Source organism: Canis aureus, chromosome 38, assembly GCF_053574225.1.
Source record: "Canis aureus isolate CA01 chromosome 38, VMU_Caureus_v.1.0, whole genome shotgun sequence".
Taxonomy (NCBI): domain Eukaryota; kingdom Metazoa; phylum Chordata; class Mammalia; order Carnivora; family Canidae; genus Canis; species Canis aureus.
Window position 1 is genome coordinate 1,889,954 of NC_135648.1, and position 25,473 is coordinate 1,915,426.

General features: G+C 62.7%; 1 protein-coding gene and 2 long non-coding RNA genes across 3 annotated transcripts in view; 1 reads left to right on the forward strand and 2 right to left on the reverse strand.

The window, feature by feature from the left end:
• Positions 1–16,554, reverse strand: part of LOC144307282 (uncharacterized) — a 28,335-nt gene extending 11,781 nt beyond the window's left edge. The window contains exon 1 of the long non-coding RNA XR_013374188.1: positions 16,222–16,554. This is a non-coding gene — a long non-coding RNA (uncharacterized LOC144307282). The remainder of the gene's footprint in view (positions 1–16,221) is intronic.
• Positions 286–22,831, forward strand: ATP1A2 (ATPase Na+/K+ transporting subunit alpha 2). The gene is made up of 23 exons (XM_077886906.1): positions 286–445; positions 4,933–5,037; positions 5,180–5,239; positions 6,514–6,717; positions 7,067–7,180; positions 7,388–7,522; positions 8,202–8,319; positions 10,080–10,348; positions 11,175–11,373; positions 11,506–11,615; positions 11,772–11,906; positions 12,498–12,687; positions 12,798–12,973; positions 16,006–16,142; positions 16,580–16,730; positions 16,820–16,988; positions 17,224–17,378; positions 17,648–17,771; positions 17,961–18,106; positions 18,267–18,397; positions 19,790–19,891; positions 20,002–20,093; positions 20,975–22,831. Exons 1-23 carry the CDS (start codon positions 434–436, stop codon positions 21,001–21,003), a joined length of 3,063 nt encoding a protein of 1,020 aa, XP_077743032.1. The 5' UTR covers positions 286–433; the 3' UTR covers positions 21,004–22,831.
• On the reverse strand, positions 21,129–23,764 carry LOC144307284 (uncharacterized). The gene is made up of 2 exons (XR_013374191.1): positions 23,597–23,764; positions 21,129–23,157 (listed from the first exon to the last, which is right to left on the reverse strand). It is a non-coding gene; the product is annotated as an uncharacterized LOC144307284 (long non-coding RNA).
• Between the last annotated feature and the right edge of the window lie 1,709 nt (positions 23,765–25,473).

Consider the following 25,473-nt stretch of genomic DNA (forward strand, 5'->3'; position numbering starts at 1 on the left):
AAACAGTGGGGCCATGTGGCCTGTGGCACCCGGGATGCTGTGGGACTGTTCCCGTCAGCCTGTCCCCAGCCGCACGGCTCCAGCCTTGCCCGCCCCCCCATGCCTCTCTCAGCAGGGGCTGCCGTGGGCCGGGGGAGGGGGGCGGCCACGGGGAGCGCACAGCCGGACAAATGGACCTTCCATGGTCCAGCCGCCTGTTGCTTCAGGGGCGGGAGGGGAGGAGTCCTCAGGGATCCTGTTTCAACAAACGTTTCTTTCCCGAGGAGGGGAAGGCGGGGGAGAGGGGGAGAGGGACCTATTTAAAGCTACCCCGTGGCTCGCTGCGGCTCTGTCTGTTTGCCGGGGGTCTCTGGCCTCCGGGACCAGAGGCGGGGGCTCGGGACGGTCCCCGTGACCCGTGCAGTCTAGGCTCCCTCAGCCACTCTGCCCCAAGATGGGCCGTGGGGTGAGTATCCCCAAAGAGAGCCGCGGCCCTGTAGGGAGGAGGAGGGCTCTCTGGGGGGTGAGGGAGGCCGCAGGGAAGAAGGATGGGGTGGGCAGGGGTGCGAAGGGAGGGGCACAAGAAGCTGGCCCTTCAGACTTGCGCTGAGAGTCTCCCAGCTACAAACGTGCTCGGTCCACAGGTCCCAGCGCTCAGATGCCCCAGTGCCCCCCTCTGCACCACTCTCCAGGATAAGCCCACGGCCCTCCACCCTACCCCACACCCCCATCCCTGGTCTCCCCGCATCCTAGACAGACCCTGGCTCACTGCGCCTCCCAGTGTGCCCGCCGAAGGGAACCTGGTTCCGTGAATGCTCCTGTCTGTGCCACCCCGTCTCCCCGAAATACCCATTCCTCTGGCAGACCCAGCCCGAGAAGATGGGGGTCCAGGTCACGGTTGGAGAGGCCCGGGGGCACGGCGCCCAAGTCACCAGCTCCAGGGTCCCTGAGTGCCGGGACGGCCGTGCGCCCCCAGCCCCTGGCAGCGCAGGCGGTCATCCTCCGTGGCCTGGGCTTTGAGCGCGTTCCCAGGGGCTGGCGAGAGCTGCCTGCGCCCCCGCGGCCCACCCCTGCCCGGGCCACTCTGCAGCCCTGGGAATGCCAAGGGGAAGATTAACAACTGTGGAGTGGGGCGGGCTGGGGGGGCAGGGACCGGGCTCTGGATTCTTGGAAATGAAATTTCCATATGGAGAAAAGTCACCCAATCCCTTACACACTGCGCCTGGCTGCTTTCCTTTTGTGGAATTCTGGCGGAGGGGAAGGGTCTGGGGAGCTGTGGGAGGGCACGGAGGCACAGGGGTGCCCGTGGGGAGCCTGGGGGAGCTTCTGGGCCCAGGGAGGGGTCACACAAGGACGTGTTATTGCGCTGGGTTTAGCAGCTGGGAAAACTCTGAGCTTGGACACCAGGGTCCGTGAGCTGGGGTAGGAGCTATAAATAGAACCGGTGTGTGTGTGTGTGTGTGTGTGTGTGTGTGTGTGTGTGTGTGTGACACACGTGCTCTCCATAGGCCAGAGCTGACACACTTGTTCCAGGGTGAGCTCCGGTGTGTGCCTCAGAAGGCAGGTTTGTGAGAACCTTGCAGGCCTCCGGGCACGTGGGAGCACACATCCCGTGTGGGGATGAGCGGGGCTCTGCAAGCCGCTGCCCCCCACCCCGACCCCCATGCTGACCCCTGGGAAGGCAGGCCACTTGGGACCCTCAGTTGAACCTTGGCATGTCCTGTTCTGACATGCGGGTCGCCGAGGAGAGGCCGGGCTGCCCCCAGCCCGGAGCCCCCAGCCCAGCACAGGGAGCCAGGGGAGGTCTCCTCTCCGCTGGTCCCCCTTGGAGCAGGGAGGCTCAGCCCACCAGATCCTGCTCCGGACGGACAGACGGACGCAATTCGACCTTGATTTCTTCCAGGGACCCCACTGCCTGGGGGCTCTGCCCTCCTGCCAGCGGCCCCGACCCCCACCCCCCCAGCTGTGCGCAGGCAATGGCAGGCTGGGGAGCGGACCTGGTTCTGCTGGGAGGCACGGGCTGGGGGGCAATGGGGGTGCTTAGGGCTGGAGCTTGGAGTTCAACCTGCCAGGAGAGCCCCTGACCGCAGTGCCAGGGCAGTGCCAGGGCTCCTCTGTCTCCTGTCTCCTTCCCTACATCTGCACCACAAAGCCAGGCCTGAGTGTCACCCTGCGCCCTGTGGCCGTGAAGGGCAGCGTGGGAGCTGGGGGCAGGGATGGCAGTGGTAGGAGAGCGCCCAACCCGCTCCAGCTGCCACCACGAGGCTGCGGTGGGGGGAGCGTGGCTGCTTTCCAGCTGCCCCCACTCTGTCCCAGCCTCTGGCTCCCTCAGAAAGAACTCTCTGTTCTCCTTCAGCATTCAAGACCCGGAGAGGGGGACTCGTGGTGGGGGGAGCCCGGGGGGGGGGGTCCTTGCTTCCTCTCTTTCTTTCTTCCCCGGGCAGCCCGCTGGCCCCAAATCTCCGCAGGATCCTGGCTGCAGAGCCTGAGATCCTTGCCAGGACGGGAGGGGGAGGGGGCTGTGTGTCCCCAGCTCTGTGCAGGCCTCGGGGAGAACAGGGTGGGGGCTCAGGAGAAGGGGTGTTGCGTGGGGATGCTCACTCCGGCCGCCACCCAAGGTGCCCCCAGCGCACCGGCTGCCAATTGGATTCTAATTTTCACGAACTTTATTTCATGTCTGAATGTATGGAAATTCTCGGGGCTCTGCTCCTCTGCCCCCGGCCACAGCCCCCGGCACCCCCACCCCGACGCCCAGGCCCTGTTCCTGCCCCCGACGCTCTGCAGGGTCCCTTGAAGCTGGTCTGGCCTGATGTCTCACCTCTGGTCCCTCTTCTGCTCTCCATCCAACCCACAGTTCGGTCCCAGCACGGGGAGCGTTGGTGAACCCAAAACACGGGATTCCATCCCACCCAATGAGCCCCCCGCTTAGGTCTCCTGGGGAGGGGGTCAGACAACTTCCCAGGAGCCCTTCCCCTCTCCGCTTGGGCCGCTTCCGTCTCCCCAAGATGCTCAGCCTCCAGGACGCCAAAGACATACTTGATTCATTGGTGCTCCCTATGGAAGCAGGTGGGGACAACGGTGTCCCCCTGTCCCTGAGCCCCCTGCCTGTGCCCAATTTCCCTGCTCAGACGGCTCCCTCTGCGGGCACAGGCCTCGTGATCCCGCCTGACGAGGGCAGCGGCTGCAGCCGCGTTCCCAGGGTTGCTCCTGTCTTCAATGGGGGGAAAAGTGCATTATCCACGAGCACAGATTTTTATGGCAGTGAAACCACTTGGGGGGGGAGGGAGCTACAATAGACACACGTCAGGACGCATTTGTCCCAACCCACAGAGTGGCTGGCGCCACGAGCGAGCCCTCCTGTCAGCTCTGGACTCTGGGTGATACCGAGGGGCCAGAGTAGGTTCCCGACGGCCACGAATGCGCCCTCGGGGGGTGGGTAGGAGTGTTGACAGTGGGGCAGGGGGGCAGGGGGCATCTGAGAACTCTCCATACTCTCTGCTCAGCTTTGCTGTGAGCGCACAACTGCCTTTAAAAGACAAGTCTACTTTTAAAGAATGCTCACGATCCTGTAAGAAAAGGACAGATACGTTGGCTGTAGATCCCATCCAAGTGTCCAGGCTTTTTTTTTTTTTTTTTTTTTAAGATTTATTTATTGTACGGGGAGGAGCAGAAAATGGAGAGACAGAGTCTTAAGCAGACCCTATGCCGGGCATGGACCCCAGGCGGGGCTCGACCTCACGACCCTGAGATCACGACCTGAGCCAAAACCTAGAGACAGACACTTAAGCAACTGCACCCCCACCCAGACGCCTCCCCCCCCCCGGGTGTCTGGTCTGTACAAAAAGATGAATTACACCACACTCCAGCGTGTAGAGAGGCTCGTTCCTGAGAGCCTCACACGGCCTGAGGGCCCAGTGGAGAAGGAGGCAGGGGACAGAGATCCAGACCTTCTATGACAAGGACGCGGGGGCGCTCCCAGGCCCTCCCTGCCCCCTCCTCCCCCAGGGCCCCAGCAGCCCCACCACCCACCCCACGGAAGGGGAAATCTGTTCTCCCCGTGGAGCCTGGGAGCCCGGTGCTCGGAGGAGGCCGGACGAAGGCCGTGAAGGGGAAGGGAACACGGGCCCGCTCGAGGCTCCAGGGACATGGTCACCGGGTCTCCCCGGAGGCCCCCAGGATGCCAGGGCCTGAGAGCATTTGAGTTTTAGCTGTGTCCTCAGAGTTGATTTCTTGTATTTTGGACAAATGGGGCCCAGTTTCCTTGTCACCCCATCGCGTCTCGAGGCCTCATACTGTGCAGACCACCCCCTTGCCCAGAGGCAGGCGGGCTGGCCCACGATCAGGACCGGGCCGTGGCTCCCCTCTGTCCCCGCTTCTGGGACTCGCTCAGACCCCCTGGCTGATGGCTTCTCTCAGCCCATCAGCCCTGCCCATTGCACCGCCAGCTTCACCACCAGACCGCCAGCTCCCCAGAGACTCTGTCCCCCCAGGTGCCTCGCCGTCTCCGCTCCTCTCAGCGTCCCTGGCGTCGGGGCAAAGCCCCCCCACAGGCTGCTCTACCTCAAAGCGGCCCCCAACCCTGGCCACTGCCTGCCAGTGTTCTAAATAGTGGAGGATGCTGCTTTTTAAAGTTTTTGTTCCGTTCAGTATTAAGCAGCAGGGTTTTCTGAGCCAATAAAATCCTAGCAGAGCCCAACAATAGGCAGCCCCTGAGCCCCGGGGCCCACGGCCTTCCCTGAACCTCCAACATAGGGCCCGTGGCCCTGCGACTAGTGGGGGAACTGAAGGACTGGGGTCCTTCCTCCACCCACGCCCTTCCCTCCCCCGGGCCAGGCCGTTGCTACCTCTGACCCCACCACCCCCGGCCCAGCGCCTGCACTCCCGCTTCCAGGGGGCATAGAGGCTCGGGTCTCTGGCCTCCCTGAATCTCGGGGCTCTCCCTTCCCCCTGCAGGCCGGCCGTGAGTACTCGCCCGCCGCCACCACTGCGGAGAATGGGGGCGGCAAGAAGAAACAGAAAGAGAAGGAGCTGGATGAGCTGAAGAAGGAGGTGGCCATGGTGAGGCAGGCCGTGGGAAGGGGCCCCCGTAGCCCAGCGCCCCCCGGGTCCCTCGCCTCGGCCCCGGGCCCCTCCGTCCACACACGCCTTCGAGGCTCGGTACCCAGCCTCCCGCCCCAGAGTAACTCAACTGTCCCCCCAGGACGACCACAAGCTGTCCCTGGATGAGCTGGGCCGCAAGTACCAAGTGGACCTGTCCAAGGTGAGTGGAAGGTCACCTTGGGGGAGGGTGCCCACGACCGGAGGACCCACGCAGGCAGGGCCTCTGAGCTGTAATCCCAGCCCTGGGACCCGCAGACTGTGACTAGCTGAGCGCTGAGCAGGACTCGAACCCAGACCCCCTGCTGCATAGGCCACAGCCCCTCCCCTGTGCACCTGGCAGCCAGGCCCCAGGGGCTCCCCAGGTGGGGCTTGTCCTCTGCCCCTGAAGGGACACACGTCTCAGGGAAGGGACACCTGTGAAACGGTGAGGTAACCCCACCGCTCTCAGGGTGACCCGTGCGCCCGCCATGGGCACCGCGGCAGGACAAGTGCTCCAAGTACACTTCCCTGATGCCCACCCGGGGAAGCTGTTGTACGCCTGTTCCTGATGCGGGGTGACTCGAGGAGACCCCCGCGAGCGGCACAGACAGCAAGCCCATCTTTCTGAAACACAAAGCATCCATGATGGTAGTTTGTGCACACACCTCCTCCTGCAGGCCCTCCCTGACTTCCCTTTTGAAAATACCCTGCCCACCGCCCCGCCCTCAGCCCCGTTCCTTCCCCTTATTTTATTTTTCTTCATGGCCTGGAAGGGATATCTCCTGATCATGTGTCACCTCACCAGGTCGTAAGCCCCCCAAGGCAGGGGTTCTCTGGGTCCCCAGAGCCGACGACGGCACCCCGCATGCAGTAGGCGCTCAAGGCACATTTATTAAATAGATGAGTGCACAGATGGAAGGGTAACTAAGCGGCCTCTGCCCTCCAGGGGCTCGAAGTCCAGCAGCAGGAAAGGACGTGCTGCAGAGCTCGCATGCCCCACGCGGAGCGAGGCTCCGTCAGCGCGCGGGCTACACGGGACCGCCTGGGCCGGTGGGCGGGGGGGGGTGGGGGGAGGCGGGGGTACAGGCCAGGCTGTCGGGGAGGCCACCCGTTACCAAAGCCGCGTGACACTCGCGGTCGGGAGCGCCGGCCTCTCCTTGAACGCTCGCTGGAAAGGGTGTGAAGGAAGGCCCGGGGCGGGGGGACCGCCGCTGTGTCCGCGGGGAGCCTGTGTCCTGACCTGCAGGGGCCTCAACCCAAGGACCCCGGGGCTGGGGCACAGTCCACGCATCCACGGGCTTCGGGGCCAAATGTCAGCTCCTCCGCGTGGCCTTTCCCGAGGCTCCCCTGCCCCTTCCGAGCGGTGGGGTCTTTCCCTGCGGACATCGTGGCCCTGCCGAGGGGCCGTGGGACGAGTGTGGACACGCGCTCACACTCCTCTCCCCGCTCCCTCAGGGCCTCACCAACCAGCGGGCGCAGGACATCCTGGCTCGGGATGGGCCCAACGCCCTCACCCCGCCCCCCACAACCCCGGAGTGGGTCAAGTTCTGTCGCCAGCTGTTCGGGGGCTTCTCCATCCTGCTGTGGATCGGGGCCATCCTCTGCTTCCTGGCCTACGGCATCCAGGCGGCCATGGAGGATGAGCCATCCAACGACAACGTGAGCCGGGCCCCGGGCTCCGCCGTCCTCCCCGAGGCCCGATACGCTTGAGGGCAGGGAGCGAGAGCGTCCGGTCCCAGCCCCACAGGCCCCTGCCTTCCAGGCAGCCCGTCCCTGTTCCTTCCCGCCTGCGTGGGCTTGGCTGCCTCCCCGGAGCCTCAGCCCCTAGAGAAGTCCTAGTCCCGGCAACGCCCACAGTCCCCCCCTTCTCAGGAGAACGAGTGGGAGGCTGGGGAGAAGGGCTCTCCGCCGCCGTCATCCCAGCCACAGGCAAAGTCCCCGGGGCCCGGGGTCCGAGTGGCGGCTGCCCTCCCGGGCTGCAGGTGCCTCACAGCTTCCTCCTCCCCAGCTCTACCTGGGCGTGGTGCTGGCAGCCGTGGTCATCGTCACCGGCTGCTTCTCCTACTACCAGGAGGCCAAGAGCTCCAAGATCATGGATTCCTTCAAGAACATGGTGCCTCAGGTAGACCCGCGGGGCTCCGGGCTGGCGCCAGGGTTCGCCGAGGGTCCCAGCTCCTGAGCTCCTCGCGCTCCCAGACCCGGGCTCCCGCTCTCCATGCCCGGACCTCGCTCCATGGCCCAGGGCGCCCGGGGGGCCTGCGGGAGGCCGGGGGGCGGGGGGGGGCCATGGGCAGCGGAGAGCATGAGCCTCCTGCCCCCCACCCCCCAGCAAGCCCTCGTGGTGCGGGAAGGAGAGAAGATGCAGATCAACGCGGAGGAGGTGGTGGTAGGAGACCTGGTGGAGGTGAAGGGCGGCGACCGCGTGCCTGCGGACCTGCGCATCATCTCTTCCCACGGCTGCAAGGTAAGGAGGTGGCGGGGGGCCCCGGCGGCCCTAAGAAGCAGGCCGCACACCGCTGGGGGACCCCGGCAAGAGGCTGAAGGTCTAGGAGGCCCTGGCCCCCGCGACGCCCGGCCCAGCTGGTCTCCCACTGTGTACACAGAGTGTCAGGAGGCTGTGCTGGGCACGCACCATGCCCTGGGCTTGTTTGATTCCCACTTGATCGCAGCCGCGTGGTGGGTGTCGTTAGGTGTGAGATGCCCCTTAGGTGTGCACACCATCTAACCTCTCTCCGCAGAGCAGTGCATCCTGCGGGGCTGCGGCACAGGCCGCAGGTGGTGCCAGGTGCAACCCCAGGCGGCGGCGTTTTCTCAGACCCTCGTGTCCGAGGCGCCCCTCATGGGTGTGTGACACAGGGATGCCCGTTACGGTCCCCAGTCTGCAGACGAGTACGTGGAGGTTTTGCTGGTTAAGTAACCAGCCCAAGGTCACATAAGAAGTCGGGGACAGCCAGGATTCCGAACCAGAGCAGGGACAATAGCTAATGCTCTAAATACGTGATGAGCACAAGTGTGATTTTGTCCCTGGGGTCACGGGGTCGAGCGTGGTTGGAGCCACGGGGTCGAGCGTGGTTGGAGCCAGAAGACAGCTGTGCACACCCGTGTCTGCCCGTCCGCTGACCACGCACCTGCTTCCTCCTCAGGTGGACAACTCATCGCTCACGGGAGAGTCGGAGCCCCAGACCCGCTCCCCCGAGTTCACGCATGAGAACCCCCTGGAGACCCGCAATATCTGCTTCTTCTCCACCAACTGTGTGGAAGGTGAGAAGCTGGCTGGTTGGGAGCTCCCCGTCCTCGCCAGACTGAGGGGAGAGTCTCCGCCCTGAATCCCCAGGGGACTGCGATTGTGCTCACTTGTCAGACCTCCAGCCCAGGGTGCGGGGGACCCTGATTCCCCAGTCTGCTCCCAGACCCGGGGCGGGAGGGGGGCCTGAATATTACAGGCTGGGGGACCTGGCTCCGTGGAAGTGACCCCCCCACAACAGGAAGATCTGAGGGCCGTCTACGGCAAGACCGAGCAGATCCCAGTGCTTGCAGGTCGGGCCACGACCTCCGTGCACACGCACACGCAATACACAAAACACAACACAGAGGCACACAGACACACACAGTAGGCAGCACGCACTGTCAGCCTTGACGCCTACGAGTCATGGTTGGACTGAACTTCCATTTCTCCTGGTTCTGGGACCAGCCCCTCACCTGTCTCATTCTTGCTTTGCCCAGTCAGGAGGCTGGGAGGTTCGGGCTGCCCAGGACACCCCATCTCCATACAGGGTCCTGGAGACGAGCCAGGCCCAGCGGGAGCTCCCTGCGCTGCCACCACGTAAAGGCAGGAGACTAAGCCCACCCCAAACTCCTGCCCGCTGTGGCTGTGCCTCCTGGAGAGGGGCCGATGGCGAGAGCTGGAGAGGAAGGGGGACCGGCTAGACCTCGGGCGGGGGACGGGGGCTGGAGGAGGCTGCAAGCCCTGCCTCCACGCCCCTCCCTCGCTGATTCTCACCTCTCCTCGGTGTATCATGTCTCTCCCAGCAATTTTTTAAAAAAACGATTCATCTATTTTAGAGAGAGCATGTGTGGGGAGGTGAGGGGGAGAGGGAGAGAATCTCACACAGGCTCCCTGCTCAGCGGGGACTGATGAGCCCCGACGTGGGGCTCGATCCCGGGACCCTGAAATCGTGCCCTGAGCTGAAATCAGGAGCTAGATGCCCACTCGGGCTCCCCTCTCGGAGCTTCTCCCAATCCTTTAGCAAGTTGGGATTACAATGAAAGTCGCAGCACATGAAATCTCTTCAATTTCTAATGTACTGAGGTTCTGAAAGCTGCTCCACATTTCCCACAATTGGTAAAAATGCCTGGTAGGATACGCGCCTTGCCTTCTCTGAAATGGGCTTGGAGGAAGGAGAAATATTAAATAGAAGGGGCACGTGTTGAGCGCCTACTATGCGCCGGGCGCCGGCCAGGTGTGTCACGGCACCCTGCAGCTCCTGATCAGAGCCATCCCGGGCGGGAACCCAAGCAAGAGTGTGGACCGGGTCTGGCCGGCCCCCGCACACCCGCTCTTTCCCTCACGGCTCCCTCCCCGGGAGCCCCGGGGGCGTCTGCCGGCCTGGCTGCCTCTGTGGATTCTCTGGCCCTAGGCGGAGAGAGAAAATCTTCAGACCACACAGAAAACATAACATCATGTACTTTTGGATCCTAACAAGCAGGAGCCAGATTTTACTGAGCTGCTGGAGCAACACTTATTTCACTGCTTGCACCTCCTCCGCTTGAATCTGAGTCTCTCTGCAAGGTCTCTTCTCAGGCCCAAGTGTTAAGGGAAAACGAGATGTGGTTGCCGGAGTCTGGGCCTGGCGGTCTGTGCTGGGGGTGGACGGCGGGGGGGAGGGGGGTGGCCAGCGCGGGAGGCACGGTCGCCACGGGGTGACCTGCAGGTCCCACCTGAGGCTCGTTTACTCTGCAGCGGTTCTGCTTCTCCAAGGGGTAGGGTGGGACTTCAAGCCCCTGCTCCCTCTGTGTTGCAGGCACGGCCCGGGGCATCGTGATCGCCACAGGTGACCGGACGGTGATGGGCCGCATAGCCACGCTGGCCTCGGGCCTGGAGGTGGGGCGGACGCCCATAGCCATGGAGATCGAGCACTTCATCCAGCTGATCACGGGGGTGGCCGTCTTCCTGGGGGTCTCCTTCTTCGTGCTCTCGCTCATCCTGGGCTACAGCTGGCTGGAGGCTGTCATCTTTCTCATCGGCATCATCGTGGCCAACGTGCCTGAGGGGCTGCTGGCTACAGTCACCGTGAGTGGCTTGGGCTCAGGTGCCGCCGGCGGAGGGAGGGAGGGAGGGTCTTGCTTCCCTTTCCTCGAAGGCGCTAGAGCCTAATGGTATCTGGGCAATTTGTTCCCTTCCAGCCCCTAAAGTCACTCGTAAGATTGTCATCTAAGACATGGCTCAGAGTCTGAGCCTGAAAAATCCCCGGTAGGGCTGCGCCTTGGGGTGCACGGGCTCCCCCAGAGCTCTTCGCCACCCTGTACCCCCCGCCGCGCTGTCCACCGCGCTCTGCAGCTTGTCCCCACCCACCCTGCCGCAAAGCCTCCCTCAGAGGTCACCGATGACTAACTGGCAAACCCAGCGGTGACCCTTCCTCGGGGCCTTCCATGGCTCTGCCCACACACGGCACCGCTGCCCACCCTCCCGGACTTCTCCCCTCCGTCTGTGACATGTCGCCGTCCTGGTTCCCCTCTGTCCTCTGCAGGGTCTCCTCCTCCCCCGACCCCGACCCCGACCCCGACCCTGATCCTCAGGCCCCCCACTCCGCTCTCCCCACCCCTGGAGTGAGCTCACCCCCCCACCACCACTCGCACACCCCTCGGCCCAGCTCTCTGGGGCCCGCTCTGGGGCTCAGGCCTCGTATCTTCAATTCCCGGCTGGACTTTTCACCTAAATACACAGCCATGGTGTCAGTTCAACAGTTCTGAAACGGAACACACCCACCCCCCACACGGAGGTCCCACCGGGTGTCTGCGGACCGGGATGAAGGCAGGAGGGCCAGGGCCTGGTCCAGGGCGAGATCGCGGACCCCTCCGGCTCCGGCCTTAGCCCTCCTTACTCTCCTCTGTCCCAGGTGTGTCTGACCCTGACGGCCAAGCGCATGGCGCGCAAGAACTGCCTGGTGAAGAACCTGGAGGCGGTGGAGACGCTGGGCTCCACGTCCACCATCTGCTCCGACAAGACGGGCACCCTCACCCAGAACCGCATGACCGTCGCCCACATGTGGTTCGACAACCAGATCCATGAAGCGGACACCACGGAAGATCAGTCTGGTGAGAGGGCACTCCACGGGGGCGGGGGCGTCCAGGGCACCCACGCGACGCCCACGACGGGGAGGGCGGGAGCAGACAGGGGCCGGGAAGGGGAGCCAGGCTCCCGGATCTCCCTCTCTGCCTCCCTCCCAGGGGCCACGTTCGACAAGCGATCCCCCACGTGGACAGCCCTATCTCGGATCGCCGGTCTCTGCAACCGGGCCGTCTTCAAGGCCGGACAGGAGAACATCTCGGTGTCTAAGGTAGGGAGCCGGGGGCGCCTCCGCGGCCCGCCCGCCTTGCTGATGCCCGGCTCCTGTGCTCGCACCCTCTGCCAGCCTCGAGGCTCCGGGACCCCCTCCCTCGGCGCTCCCCACCCCCCACCCCCGCCCGTGTGACACTGAATTCCCCTCTGGCAGCGGGACACAGCGGGTGATGCCTCCGAATCGGCTCTGCTCAAGTGCATCGAGCTGTCCTGTGGCTCCGTGAGGAAGATGAGGGACCGGAACCCCAAGGTGGCGGAGATTCCTTTCAATTCTACCAACAAGTACCAGGTCCGGTTGGGGTGCCGGGTCAGGAGCGGGGGAGGGGCTGACATGAGCGGGGCGCACAAAGCCTGTGAGCGGTGGGGGCATCTGAGGGCCCTGCCCCTGCGTGTCCCCCAGGAACCCCGGCGGTTTCTGTGTCTGGTGACAATGACCCTGACCTCCAAACTGCCATCCTCACTAAACCCCGTTGCCTCCCAGCTCTGGCCTCAGCCTGCCATCCCTTCAGCTGTGGGGTCGGCCACACCTCTGAAATTTCCCTGGGGCGTCCCTCGGGCTGCTGGCACCCGCTGAGTGCCGACAAGGCAGCCTCAGCTGCCCTGCGGGAGCACCCCAAGACCAGCACGGTGGTGGGGTGCTGGCGAGAGAGCCACCCGGCCCCTCGCACGCGCCTCTCTTAACTGATCTTGGTACCTACTTGTGAGGCAAATGAGTGTCTACGGGCAGGTGGCTCTCGGGTTACAGGGCTGGCACGACAAACGCCCCCTCACACGCCGGCTCTCCCTCCGTCGACACTAGTTGACAGACCAGAGGACGTGTCCCCTTGGCAGGCCCTGGGGCAAGTCCGGCCCCATCCCTAACGGCCTGTCTTCTGTCCAGCTGTCCATCCACGAGCGAGAAGACAGCCCGCAGAGCCACGTGCTGGTGATGAAGGGGGCCCCGGAGCGCATCCTGGACCGCTGCTCCACCATCCTGGTGCAGGGCAAGGAGATCCCGCTGGACAAGGAGATGCAGGACGCCTTCCAGAACGCCTACATGGAGCTGGGCGGGCTGGGCGAGCGCGTGCTGGGTGAGGCGCCGGGCGAGCGTGCTGGGTGAGGGGCTCTGGGCCTCCGCGGCGCCCCGGCCAGGGCCTGGGGGCACCTGGTTGCGCTCACTCTTCCCTCCTGCCCAATTCAGGGTTTTGTCAACTGAATCTGCCCTCCGGGAAGTTTCCTCGGGGCTTCCGATTTGACACGGACGAGCTGAACTTTCCCACCGAGAAGCTCTGCTTCGTGGGGCTCATGTCCATGATCGACCCTCCCCGGGCCGCCGTGCCAGACGCCGTGGGCAAGTGCCGCAGCGCTGGCATCAAGGTACGGGCCCCGCCCTCCCGTCCTCCCTCCCAGACGCCAGGGGCCAAGGGGCGGGCTGCTGCCTTGCGGACACCCAGGTCCTGGGGGCCGCCTTCCCGCCAGCTAAGAGGAGAATCTGTGCATCGGCAGGGAAAGCCAGCCCGCCCCGAGCTCTGGCCCCGTCCCTTCGGGACAGCGACCAGGCACATCCCCTCCCCCACTCTTGCTAGTCTGACCCGGAGCCGATCTGGCGCTTGTGTCTCGGGGATCGGGCCGTCCTACCTTCCCGACTAGGCCCACTCTCTCGGCCCCCGGGAGTGGGACGAGCAGGCTCCTGCCGGCGCCCACGTGCTCCCCACGCGCCCATCAGCTGGCTGTGGTCCTCATCCCCCAGGCACACCTCTCCTAGGTCCCTGTGTCCACCTGCAACTGCTGCTCGGTGAGCACCCTCCCTGCCACTTGTGTTCCCCACTCTGCAAGCATTTATCTCGAGCACCTGTGGACCAGGAGCTGCCCAAAGCTGGAGGCCAGCGGAGATGTAAGCCCTTTCCCCCGCGGAGCCAAGGCACCTCCTCAGCACCCCCACCCCATCTCACAGCCAGGCACCGTGCCGTGGCCGCTCCTCTTTTTCCAGCATCTCAGCTGACACCAGAGCAGCTCAGGCTGCCCGTCTGCTGAGGGCCAGGGGATAGTGAGACGACGGAGACGTGGTGCCTGGCCTCTGGAGCTCACGGGCTCTCAGGGGAACAAATGCCTGTACACTTAATCACGGAACCGCCCGACAGCCAGGGTCGTGGGCACCTGCCACGGCCCAGATGCTCCCATAATACAAACAGCCGCTCGTAGGAGCCAGGCAGTGTTTTCGGCACTCAGCCTGCATGAGCTCATCTGATCTCCACAAGCACCTGATGAGTCAGCACTGGGATTTTCCCTTACAACAGAAAAGGGAAACTGAGGCACCAAGTAGCACGCTCCTCAGTGGTTGGAGCCGGGATGTGAAGCAAGGCAGCCTGCCGTTTGCTATCACCCCGAAACACAGTGTGTAGACGTGTGCGTGTGTGTATAAGGGATTTCTCAACCCCAATCACTCAGTCTCCGAGGTAGGCGTCATCATCCCCATTTAAAAATAAAACCAGCTGAGACTCAGAGTGGGTAAGTCGCTTTCCCAAAATAAAACTGCCGGTAAGGGGTGGATCAGGTATGTGAAGCGTGGCCCAGCGTCTGGCAAGCCGTGCTCGGCACATCGGGCTGCCTGTGGCCATGACCGGAACCTGCACGGGGGCCTGGGGACAGTACCTCCGGGCACTCAGAGCGGGGAGCAGCTAATTCCGCCGCGGAGAACTGGGCAGTGTTTCACAGAGAGCCTGATACTCGATCTGGGCCTCGAAGGCCGCGGTGTTTTGTGAGGCAGGGAGAGGGAGGCTGTCAAGGTCAGGGACAGTGCGTGCCTGACGCCATGAGAAGGCATGCGGGGTGCAGGTGCGTGGGGCGGGAGCACAGGAGACCGGGGCGTGGGCTGGGGCCACGTGGAAGGGCTTTGCTCAGATGCCCGACTTGGGCTTGATCCTGGGGTCCGCAGGGAGCCACAGGTATCCAGCTTGCAGGAGGCCCCCCCAGTGGAGGGGGGTGCATCTGGAGAAGGATCAGAGGCAGGATGCAGGGAGAGAGGCCGTTGCCGTGGTTCCAGCAGGGGCGACATCTGAACCAGGGTGGCAAAGGGGTGGAGGCGACGGGTCCCTTTTGAAAAACACTCTGAGAACACGGTGACCAGGCCGACACGGTCGGCGAGGAAGGTGCAGGGATGAAGGGAGGGAAGAGTGTGGAGGTGGGGGCAGAGGGCAGGCTTGGCGGGGTGGCCAAGCGCACCTCGAGCTCAGTTCTGACCCTCCGTGGGAAGCGTCTAGTAGATGCCCAGGGAGAGACATCCCCGGGAAAGCTGGCTAAGCTTAGAGGCCAGCACAGAGGGTCAGGGCCAGAGAGCGAGGCTGGTGGGCACCCGAGTGCAGCTCAAGACCTGTAGCAGGCCTGGGGACACAGGGATGAGGGTGAAACCAGGGCCACCGGTCGTGGGCCACGTCGAGAGAGAGGAACCAGGGCAGGAGGGGGAGAAAGTCACAGCTCACGTTTGCTGGGCGCCCACCCAGTGTCCCTGACTCCTCACGACGACGACCCGGGAAGCTGGGGTCGTCCCCACCCTGGGCCAGCGGGGAGGGGGCAAGGCCAGTGTGCGTGCGGGCTCAGGCCTGCCGCCCCTTCCCCTCCACCTGGCGGCCACCCTGAGGATGCGGGAAAGAGCTGGAACGAGCGGGGAAGGGACCCGGGAGTAACAGAGTCCGTGCAGACCGCGTGGGGCCGGCTCTCAAGGAGGGGGTGGTGGATGCTCCCCGGTGCTCAGAGGGGTCAGGCGGGATGAGGGCTGCAAACCTGCCGTCGGGGGCGCGGGGCCCTGAAGGGGCTGGCTCCTCGGGGTCCGTGGGATCTGCCCACAGACCCGCAGGTGCACACGCTCCTCCATCTGGCTCTGATCCCCCCGCGCCCGTGACAGGCCGCTCCGTAGCCCACCTCGCAGATGCCAGCCACCCTCCCCACCAAACTCCATGCACTCTGCACGGATCAGCTTCTTCTCACGCGGAGAAGGGGTGGTGGAAGGCCGGGGCGGCAGCTGTGCCCTCACCCTGCCCTGCCCGGCTGCACGGCCGCAGCGACCAGAGTGGACGTGAGCCTGGACACAGACAGTCATGGGCCCTTTCTGGGAACATGAGGGCCCTTGGAGCCCTGATAGCCTCGTATCCCAGGACAGCCAGCCTCTGAGGCTCCTCTGCCGAGGGACCCTGGTGAATTCGTTACTCGTCGGGAGGTTTTCCTCCACCCAAACACAGTATCTCTGACCCCCAAGTACAGCCTGTCCCCACCAAACACGGGCGCACGCGCACACGCAGTTCCCCCAGCGTGGCTGGGATCTCTCAGTCTGGCTCTGTCTGACTTACGGGAAGGAGTGGGTTGGGGAGAGGCCCTCAGCACTGCTTTTCTCCTCTCTTTTCTCCTTTTCGCAGGTGATCATGGTGACCGGGGACCACCCCATCACAGCCAAGGCCATCGCCAAAGGGGTGGGCATCATATCCGAAGGCAACGAGACCGTGGAGGACATTGCAGCCAGGCTCAACATTCCCGTCAGCCAGGTCAACCCCAGGTGAGGCCTCCGCAGGCCCCGTCCCCGGTCACCCCGCCCCATCCACAGAACACCTCCCTGGGAGCTTTGCAGGCCGTACCTGTGACACCCCAGCGGCCGGCCTCTCAGCCCCGAGCGTGTCCAGGCTGTGCCACTAGCTCACCGCGTGACCCTAGAGATGCCGTGTTACGGCGGCCTTGAGCCTCCACTCTCTCAACTACAAATTTAGAAATTTAGGGCACAAACCACACTGCAGGGTGGCTACGGGGGTGAGGCATGGGTGAGAAAACCGGCACGTTGCCTAGCAACGACTCTGCTGGGCTACGATGTCGCCTCACTTCCTCCGAGAAAGATGGGACAGACAGGCCACAGGGAGAGGGCGACGGGGACCGTGCCCCCGCCTCTGCGGGGACCCTGCGGCCCGGCGGCGAGGACTCACCTCTGCTCCCACCGTCCAGGGAAGCCAAGGCGTGCGTGGTGCATGGCTCGGACCTGAAGGACATGACGTCGGAGCAGCTGGACGAGATCCTCAAGAACCACACGGAGATCGTGTTCGCGCGGACGTCCCCGCAGCAGAAGCTCATCATCGTGGAGGGCTGCCAGAGGCAGGTGAGCGGGCGCCGCACGGGGCCGGGCCTGGACGGGCCTGGACGGGCCTGGACGGGCTTCCTCCTCGCTCTGGCTGTGTCTTCGCCCAGGGGGCCATCGTGGCGGTGACCGGGGACGGCGTGAACGACTCCCCCGCGCTCAAGAAGGCCGACATCGGCATCGCCATGGGCATCTCGGGCTCCGACGTGTCCAAGCAGGCCGCCGACATGATCCTGCTGGACGACAACTTTGCGTCCATCGTCACGGGCGTGGAGGAGGGTGAGGGGCCTCGTGGGCCGAGCTGGCACCCAGCATGGTGGAGGCCAGCACCCCATTTCCCGGGCCTTTACCCCCACACAGAGCCAACCCGGGATTCCAGGCCCCTGCAGCCCGCTTTGGCTCCCCTCAAGCTCAGAGTCTCCTTCCCTCTCTGGGGAACATGGGCAGCCTCGCTTCAGGGGCTGGGGCTGCGGAGGGGCCCCTGTCCCCCTGATGCCCCCCGAACCTCCCCCAGGCCGCCTCATCTTTGACAACCTCAAGAAATCCATCGCGTACACCCTGACCAGTAACATCCCCGAGATCACCCCCTTCCTGCTGTTCATCATCGCCAACATCCCCCTGCCTCTGGGCACCGTGACCATCCTCTGCATCGACCTGGGCACAGACATGGTGAGGCCAGGGTGGAGCGGCGCCGGGGGTGGAGGTGGGCGGCTCGAGAGGGAGAGGCGCCCCAGGGCCGCTGGCCGGGCTGCCATGGTTGAGGGAACAGAAGCCAAGACCCGCACCATAATAGGGTCTTAGCAAAAAATAAATAAAAAAAAATAATAGGGTCTTAGCAGCACGTGCCGAAGGGCATCGAAGATTCCCCCCCGCTGACCACCCCCTGCACCTGTCGGCTCCCTTCCACCGCCGTCCTCCCCGCACCCGCCCGCACGCAGGTCCCCGCCATCTCCTTGGCCTACGAGGCAGCCGAGAGCGACATCATGAAGCGGCAGCCGAGGAACCCGCAGACCGACAAGCTGGTGAACGAGAGGCTCATCAGCATGGCCTACGGACAGATCGGTGCGGCGGGGCCCTGGGGCCTGGGGGGGCCCGAGGGCAGTCTCTGCCCCTCTGCTGGACGGAGGAGCCACGGGCACATCCCAGGCCAGCGGCCACCCCCCCGAGGGCCCCGGACGTCGTCTGTGGCCCGAGCGGCTGGTCCCCCCCTTCCTCCTCTGACCGGGCCTGCCCTCTGCCCACCCGCCGCAGGGATGATCCAGGCCCTGGGTGGCTTCTTCACCTACTTCGTCATCCTGGCAGAGAACGGTTTCCTGCCATCGCGGCTGCTGGGAATCCGCCTAGACTGGGACGACCGGTCCATGAACGACCTGGAGGACAGCTACGGGCAGGAGTGGGTGCGTGGGGCCTCGGCTGTGGACGCCGGGGCCGGGAGGGCAGGCTCGGCGCCTGCGGGAGTGGCTGCTGAGGGTGCCCCCCGCCCAGGGCTCGACCGGGCCCCCAGCACGCCGCCCCCTGCCCCTCGGCCGCCTCTCACGCTGCCCGCCCGCCCCGCAGACCTACGAGCAGCGGAAGGTGGTGGAGTTCACCTGCCACACGGCCTTCTTCGCCAGCATCGTGGTCGTGCAGTGGGCTGACCTCATCATCTGCAAGACCCGCCGCAACTCGGTCTTCCAGCAGGGCATGAAGTGAGCGCCCCCGGCCCCCGCTCCCGGCAGAGAGCCGGGCCCCCACCCCCCACAGGCCCCCTTGCCCCGTGGCCACATCCGGGGGCAGAGCATCTCATTGCACCTGCCCGGATACTCGCACGGCCACAGCCCAGCCTGAAATGGGTGGCTGAGGAGGAAGCGGTCCGAGCACCATTTCTGACCAGTTTTCACTTTGCTCCTAATCCGGTGCTTTAAGGTTCCCTGCCCTCTCCCTTCCTCTTCATCTTCCCACACATCTTCCCTCCTCCATCCTCCCTCCTGCATCCCGCGTCCACCCCCCCGCGTCCCCCCCTGCCCAGCCCTAAGTGCAGGTGCCCCGCGCTCCCCCGGATACAGGGAGCTCAGGCTCATAGCGTCCGCCCTGCAGAGTGTGTCACCCTCCTGGGGGCTGGGAGCTGCCCGGGGACAGGCTCGGTGCGTCCTTAGCGCGTCAGTCACCAGGTGCCAGTCGGCGTGCTGTCGTTCAAACACGTCGTTTACCCTCACAATAGCTCAGCGAGGTAGGTGCTGATTTCATTTTCTGGACCAGAGACCCCAAGAAGCTTACATGACGTGCCCGAGGTCACCCAGGTCGGCCTCTAGGGCCCACGCTCTTGGCGACGGCACCGGGCGGGAGCCTGTCGGGGTCTGGCCCCTGTTGGTGCTCAGCGATCACTCGGTGACCGCGGCGTGGACGGTGGTTAGCGCTGGAGGAATCAGGGTCCTCCTCGAGCACAAGCACCCCCCAGGGCACTTTTGACACAATTTCTCAGTGTGGGGAACGAAGCAAGATGCCAAAACCCTGGTGAAGTTAATAGCACGTAAGAGAGGAAAGTGGAGAGTCCCAGAGAGGCTCCCAGGACAGTGCTCTACGCTGCGTTTGGGTCCTGGCGTCGTGCGCGTACATCTCCAGCATTCACCTTCCGGGGAGCGACGGCTTCCTCTTGGCTGGGTGCCTTCCTCACATCTCTCCGCTTTATTGAACATGTCACTTAGCAAGTATGTGCCTGGAGCCGTTGCCAGGCCGTAGGCCGCATGGGGCGGCCCCCCTCTGGGGCGGAAGCTCGTGGGGAGCACAGCATCCCCCGCACAGAGGTCGTCGGCCCAGGCCCACACGCTGGAAACACTTACCTGCTGGGTGACTGCGTGTGCGACAGGCAATAATCAGAGCTGAGGTCAGCAGGCAGGAAAAGTAAAGAGAACCTGCGAAGGAGCCGTCCAGCCGTCTAGCCCGGGAAGAGGGTGTTTGCACGCAGAGGGCAGTGGGGGTGTCTCTAACCATCCGGACATTGCTCGGGGCCTCTGTCCCTCCCGTCTCCGGGGTCCCCCTGCATCTCCTGCCCCCGCACCCCTCCTTCCAGCACCGCCTACCTCCTTTCTTTGCCTCTCCAGGAACAAGATTCTGATTTTCGGGCTGCTGGAGGAGACGGCGCTGGCGGCCTTCCTGTCCTACTGCCCGGGCATGGGCGTGGCCCTGCGCATGTACCCGCTCAAGTGAGTGTGTCCCCGGCGCGGCCCCCCGGACCCGGGCTCCGGTGTTCACAGCCTCCTTGGCGTGACCGCCCGGGACGCCCCTGACACACTCTCCTTTCTGTTTGGTGCAGGGTCACTTGGTGGTTCTGTGCCTTCCCCTATAGCCTCCTCATCTTCATCTACGACGAGGTCCGGAAGCTCATCCTGCGGCGCTATCCCGGTGGTGAGCACCCCTGCCCGCCGCCTGCCAGGGCGACCCGCTGCTGCCCACCCCCCAGGACGCCGAGCACCCAACCGCTCCTACCGCATATCCTCGCGCCTTCTTCCCCTGCAGCCCCCAGATCCCGGGGCCCCAGGTCCTCGGAGCCCTGACCCTGCCTCCTCCTCACAGGCCCAGGTTCCCTCCCACCAAACAGACAGGTGATCCTCAGGTTCCGCCAGCCCCCTGGATTGCAGGGCACCCCCTTCCCCCTCCACAATCTACAGAAACCAACAGGTGCAGAGCGGAATTTATCTGCTTGGGGTTGTAAGGCAAAGAACAGCAGGGCCAGCGCTGGAACCCAGGCCTCCCAGTTCCAGAGCAACAATCAAGTTTGTTTTTTTTTCTTCCAACAAGCATTTTTGGCCACTTCCTGGAAGTTGAGAACGGATGGCCTCTGAGCCAAATACGCCCGTGGATATTGTTTGGTTTGGTCCGCCCTTTATTGTGTGGCTGTGTTTTTCAATTGGCCCCATGACTAAAATTAGGGGCTTTCACATAAAATCCATATTTCTGACTTCCGGAGAATCGTGAGCTGTCAACCCCACGGCCACGTCTCTGCACAGCCACCGGGGGGTCGCCCCTTTACAGTCACCTGTTACTGCGCAGCCCACTCTGTGCCCGCGCCGCTCTGTGCTAATAGGACTCTCTCCCTTCCCCTAACCCGGGGCCTCCACTCCCTGACGTCCGCCCTCCCTTGCACCCTGATTTCGCCCTCCCTGGGATCCCGGGGCTCCTGCCCCAGGCCTGTGCTGCGCATGGCCGTGAGCCCCCAGCCCAGGGAGATGGATCTCTGTCCCCCCCCGCCCCCGTGAACTCACGCGGTGCCCCCATCTCTCCCACAGGCTGGGTGGAGAAGGAGACCTACTACTGAGCCTTCAGAAGAAGGACCAGGCTCAGGCCGGGGCGCCTGGAGGCGGTGCAGGGAATGGTGATGCGCAGAAGACTGGGGGTGCTGGGGGAGGGTCCGGGGAGGGACAATGAGCCGCTCAGCAGGCTAAGCTGGGGGCAGCGGGCACGTAAGCTCGGGGCGATTGCCTTGTAGACCTAACTATGAACGATCGGCTTAGACACCACACGTTAGGGTCCTTCCCAGATCCTGCTCCACTGCTCCACCCTGTTGTCCACTTTTCCGAGGAATTGAGGGTTTCCCCACCCCCCGCTGTCGACTGCCCCCGCAAACCCGCCTCCTGCTAGAACGCATCAACACCCCCCCTTCCCGGCCAGGGACCTGTCTAAACTGGGAAGAGGGGACTGTCTCAGATCACCAATGCCCCTCCGCCTCTTCGCCTCACCCCACCGTCCAGTCCACCCCTCGTTTGCTTCCTGCCAACTGCCGCCCGTGCCCCTTGGGATCAGACACAGTTCCTCCTAAGGAGTGCCAGGCCGGAAAGGGAAGCTGATTGTAGAAGCCAGTCCTCCGCAGGCAGGCGAGGCTGGTTAGGAGCCTCCAGAGGAGGGCGGGCAGGGGCGTGGGAGGCCGAGGAGGGACGTGGCAAAGGGAGCGGGGAAGAGAGTGCCAGGACAGGACAGCTGATGTGCGGTGTCTCCGCCCCGTGTCCTGCCCTTTTAGAGCTTCCTGCCAGCAGACCCAATTCAAATGTCATCAGAGTAGTGGCAAAGGCAGCCAGAGAACCCAGGAGCCCCGCTGGGATCCCGCACCCCTGCCCTGTGCAGTCCCCACCCACCCGGGTTCGTGCCTTCTGGGTCCTGAGGCCCAGGTGTCCCAGATGCTCCAGCAGCGTTGTCCTCTCACTCATGCCTCCAGGCTGCTAGGTCCTCAGAGGCTCCGTGTTGGGCCCAGAGGGACACCTGCCCCTGCCACCCCCTTCCCTGCTGTGTCCATCCCCACGAAGCTGCCTCATTCCCTGAAGTCCCCGGCCACCAGCTGCAATCGGGGTGGAGGACGTTCCCAGGACCTTCCCGCGGCCCAGGGACATGCAGAACCAGCTTAGGTCACCAGCCTGCTCAGAACCTCCTGACAAGAAGAGATCAGGCGCTGGGAGGGCTGTTCCTCCCAGGTGAACGCCCCCCCCCCCTTTGTGGGAGCACTAACCCCGCTTCCCAGGGCGGGGAGTTGGTTTCAGGTTCCTGGGAGACACTGCGTTGCCCTCCCCTTACCCCCATCCAACAGCTCCGCTCTGCAGGCAGCTCGGCCCCTCCTCTAGGCCCAGCCCAGAAGCCCTGGGAAGCCCGGGAGAGACACCCAGTTGAGGGGCCAAAGGGAAGACCCAAGGCAGAGGGAGGGAGGCCCGTGGACGACCCCCGGGGGGCTCCCCCTTCGCTACACTGGAATTTTACCTTATCAGAAATACCTTGAAATAAGTGAGTCGTCGCTCCAGCTCGGAAAACGAAATGGGAAACCACATGAATTTGGGCCTGAGAAGTTTGAGATCTGTTGACTATGGACAAAGTTTACCTTTGCACCGTCAGTTAAAAAAAGAAAAGGCATTTGTTTAGCAAATTAAAAGCATAAACCACATTGCTAGGGATGGCATATCTAGTCCACCTAAAAGTATACTTTGGAGGCACTTTAGGAATATCTACGTAGAAGTAGCGTGTGCATGGCCTATTCATCAATTCTCCTGTGTTTGTTCAAGAAACACTCGCAAGACCTTCACTCAGTGACATTTTGTAAGACATTAGTTCGAGGTACTACGTATGTACTTGAAAATAATAAAGTCGCATTTATGACAAAAAAATCCCGTCGGTCATTCAGGCGTCCAGACTGAACCCTGGCCTCCCTCCCAGCCCTGGGTATTGAAAGGTGTGCGGGGGAAGCGGCGAGGGAGGGGACGATCCGGGGGCAGGTGACGTCAGTGGAGAGAGCCGGGGTGGAAGACGTAGGCTGCAAAGTGACCTGGAGGAAAATGTCATAGTAGAGGCCGCCTTTCTCGGGGTGGAAGCTGCCCTGGGAGCCGCAAAGCCTTGTCCAGAGCAGGGAAGGACGCATGAGTCGCCCGGGACCCAAATTTTCAAGGCCACTTCTGCTTGTCCTGTTCCAGACCCACATCAGGCCGCTCTCCCTCTGAGGGTGGAGGAAGGAGACGGCGGGCTGAGCCACCCTCCCCCCACCCGAGGTCAACACCAGCTCACAGTCTACACTGCAGGCAGAGCCCGTTCTAGGTGCCGGTTGGCGCGGAGGGAAAAGTAGTTGCAGTCCTTGAATTTCACCCAAGGTGCCCACCCCGGAAGCACCATGGCAGGCGGGAGGGACCCCGTGGGGGCAGATGCGGGGGCGGCGGGGTGCTGTGCATTCCCCACGGGGCCCTGGGAATGGGAGAGGGGATGATGCCAACCAATAAACCCCTGAGCCAGGATTGGGGAAGGGCAGTCGGCAGTCTGAGCCTGGCCCCTTTGCTTCCCTCCGATGGCCTGGTAAACCCAGCGCGGCTCACTGGTGCCCTGGCCACTTGGGACCCTTGTCTACTTGGGACCCTCGTCCCTATGACCTTGTTTAATCCTACCTTGGGGCCTTTCTTCTCCGCAGTCTGCAGTCTGGCAGCCAGGATCCTGCCTCGTCCCACACTCCCGGGCCACCCGCTGGCTCCTCCCACAGTCCCTCCTGGGAGAGGCCCCCATCGGCCACCCCAATAAGCTGACACTTCCAGCAGCTCGTCCCCTATCCTCTCCGTTTTTATTCGTGAATGCTTACTGCCTCAAATTCAGAGAGGAAAACATAGAAACATAGATACAATTCATTTCTTTAGACTTTTTTTTTTAATTCAATTTGCCAACATACAGCATTACATCCCGTGCTCATCCCTTCAAGGGCCCTCCTCCTCAGTGCCCGTCACCCAGATACAATTCAAATATACGCAGAGTTGTTGGTTTGTTTGCCTGACTCCATCTGCAAGGTCAGTTCCAGGCACACAGAGATTGTTTTTCTTTCGTTCACCACCTTTGTCTTTAGTACCTGAAACAATGCCTGATGCAGACTGGACGATGAGTCAGGGTGGGCAGGATGGCTGAAAGAATCCATCCAGGAAGATGGATGCTACTATTATCTTTAATTTACAGGGGAGAAAATTTCAGCCTGGAAGGGTTTTTGTTGTGGTGGTTTGTTGTTTTTTTTTTTAAGTTGGCTCCAGGCCCAGCACGGAGCCCAGCGCAGGGCTTGAACTCACAACCCCAAGATCAAGACCTGAGCTGAGATCAAGACCCAGACACTCGACTGACTGAGCCACCCAGGCGCCCCCAGCTTGGAAGGGTTAAAATATGTTGTCGACGTTTCCAGGATGGTGCGCCTCAGAATCAGGATCTGACTCTCCATCCGCCAGCCTGCAGGCCCGGGCGGAGCCTGGTCAGCCCAGTGGTCCAGTGAACTGGGGAGGCCTCTGAGGGAGCCAGGGCTCCGTGGGAAATGAATGTTCTGCGGGAGGGGCTGGGCAGACCCAAGCAATTAGAGCCAGACAACCGGAGGACTGGTCTTAAAAATACTGCAGGGGGGTGAGAAAAAGGATACAGAGATTCAACCCTCTGCTAGAGGATTCAGCCCAAGGCAGAGGTGGTGCTAGAGGTTAAGGCCAACCTCTGATCCAGGCAGAAATGCTCTCTACGGCCTTTCCTTTTTATCTACAGAATAGGAAACATGATGACTCACCAGAGACAGATGACAAGCTAAATATTCACAATGCTAAGAATGCAGCAAAAAATAGGAAAAAATGAGTAGATCACTATCAAAGGAAGACATCTGATACAAAGTGAAATCAGAGCCGGAGACAAACCATGAGAGATTCTTAACTCCAGGAAACAAACTGAGGGTCACTGGAGGGGTGGGGGGTGGGGAGACGGGGTCACCGGGTGACAGGCATGGAGGAGGGCACGTGATGGGATGAGCACTGGGTGTTACAGGCAAACTAATGAATCACTAAACTCTACTCTGAAACTAATAATACGCTATCTGGTAGCATATAAATACTGGTAATTAATTGATTTTTTTAAAATGAGTCTTTCAAAAACATCCTCAGCTCCAGTGAATTCCGTGGATAAATTTTTCCCCTAAGTTGCTTAAAGACATCCTTATATTATTTCAACTGTGCTAGGGTATAGAAAAAAAATTGTGGGGCTCCTGGGCGGCTCAGCAGTTGAGCATCTGCCTTCAGCTCATGGCATGACCCCAGGGCCCTGGGATCGAGTCCTGCATCGGGCTCCTGCATGGAACCTGTTTCTCCCTCTGCCTGTGTCTCTGCCTCTCTCTCTCTCTCTCTCTGTGTGTGTGTGTCTCTCATGAATAAATAAATAAAATCTTTATAAAAAAGGAAAAAGAAAAGAAACTGTATCACCCAGCCTATTTTATAAGACAAATACAGTTTTTATAGAATTTAATGAAACGTATCTATAA

Coding starts and splice junctions, on each gene's coding strand:
- ATP1A2 (XM_077886906.1), top strand. Junction 8,320..10,079: donor CTCCACCAACTGTGTGGAAG/GTGAGAAGCTGG, acceptor TCTGTGTTGCAG/GCACGGCCCGGGGCATCGTG. Junction 19,892..20,001: donor CTGCGCATGTACCCGCTCAA/GTGAGTGTGTCC, acceptor TGTTTGGTGCAG/GGTCACTTGGTGGTTCTGTG.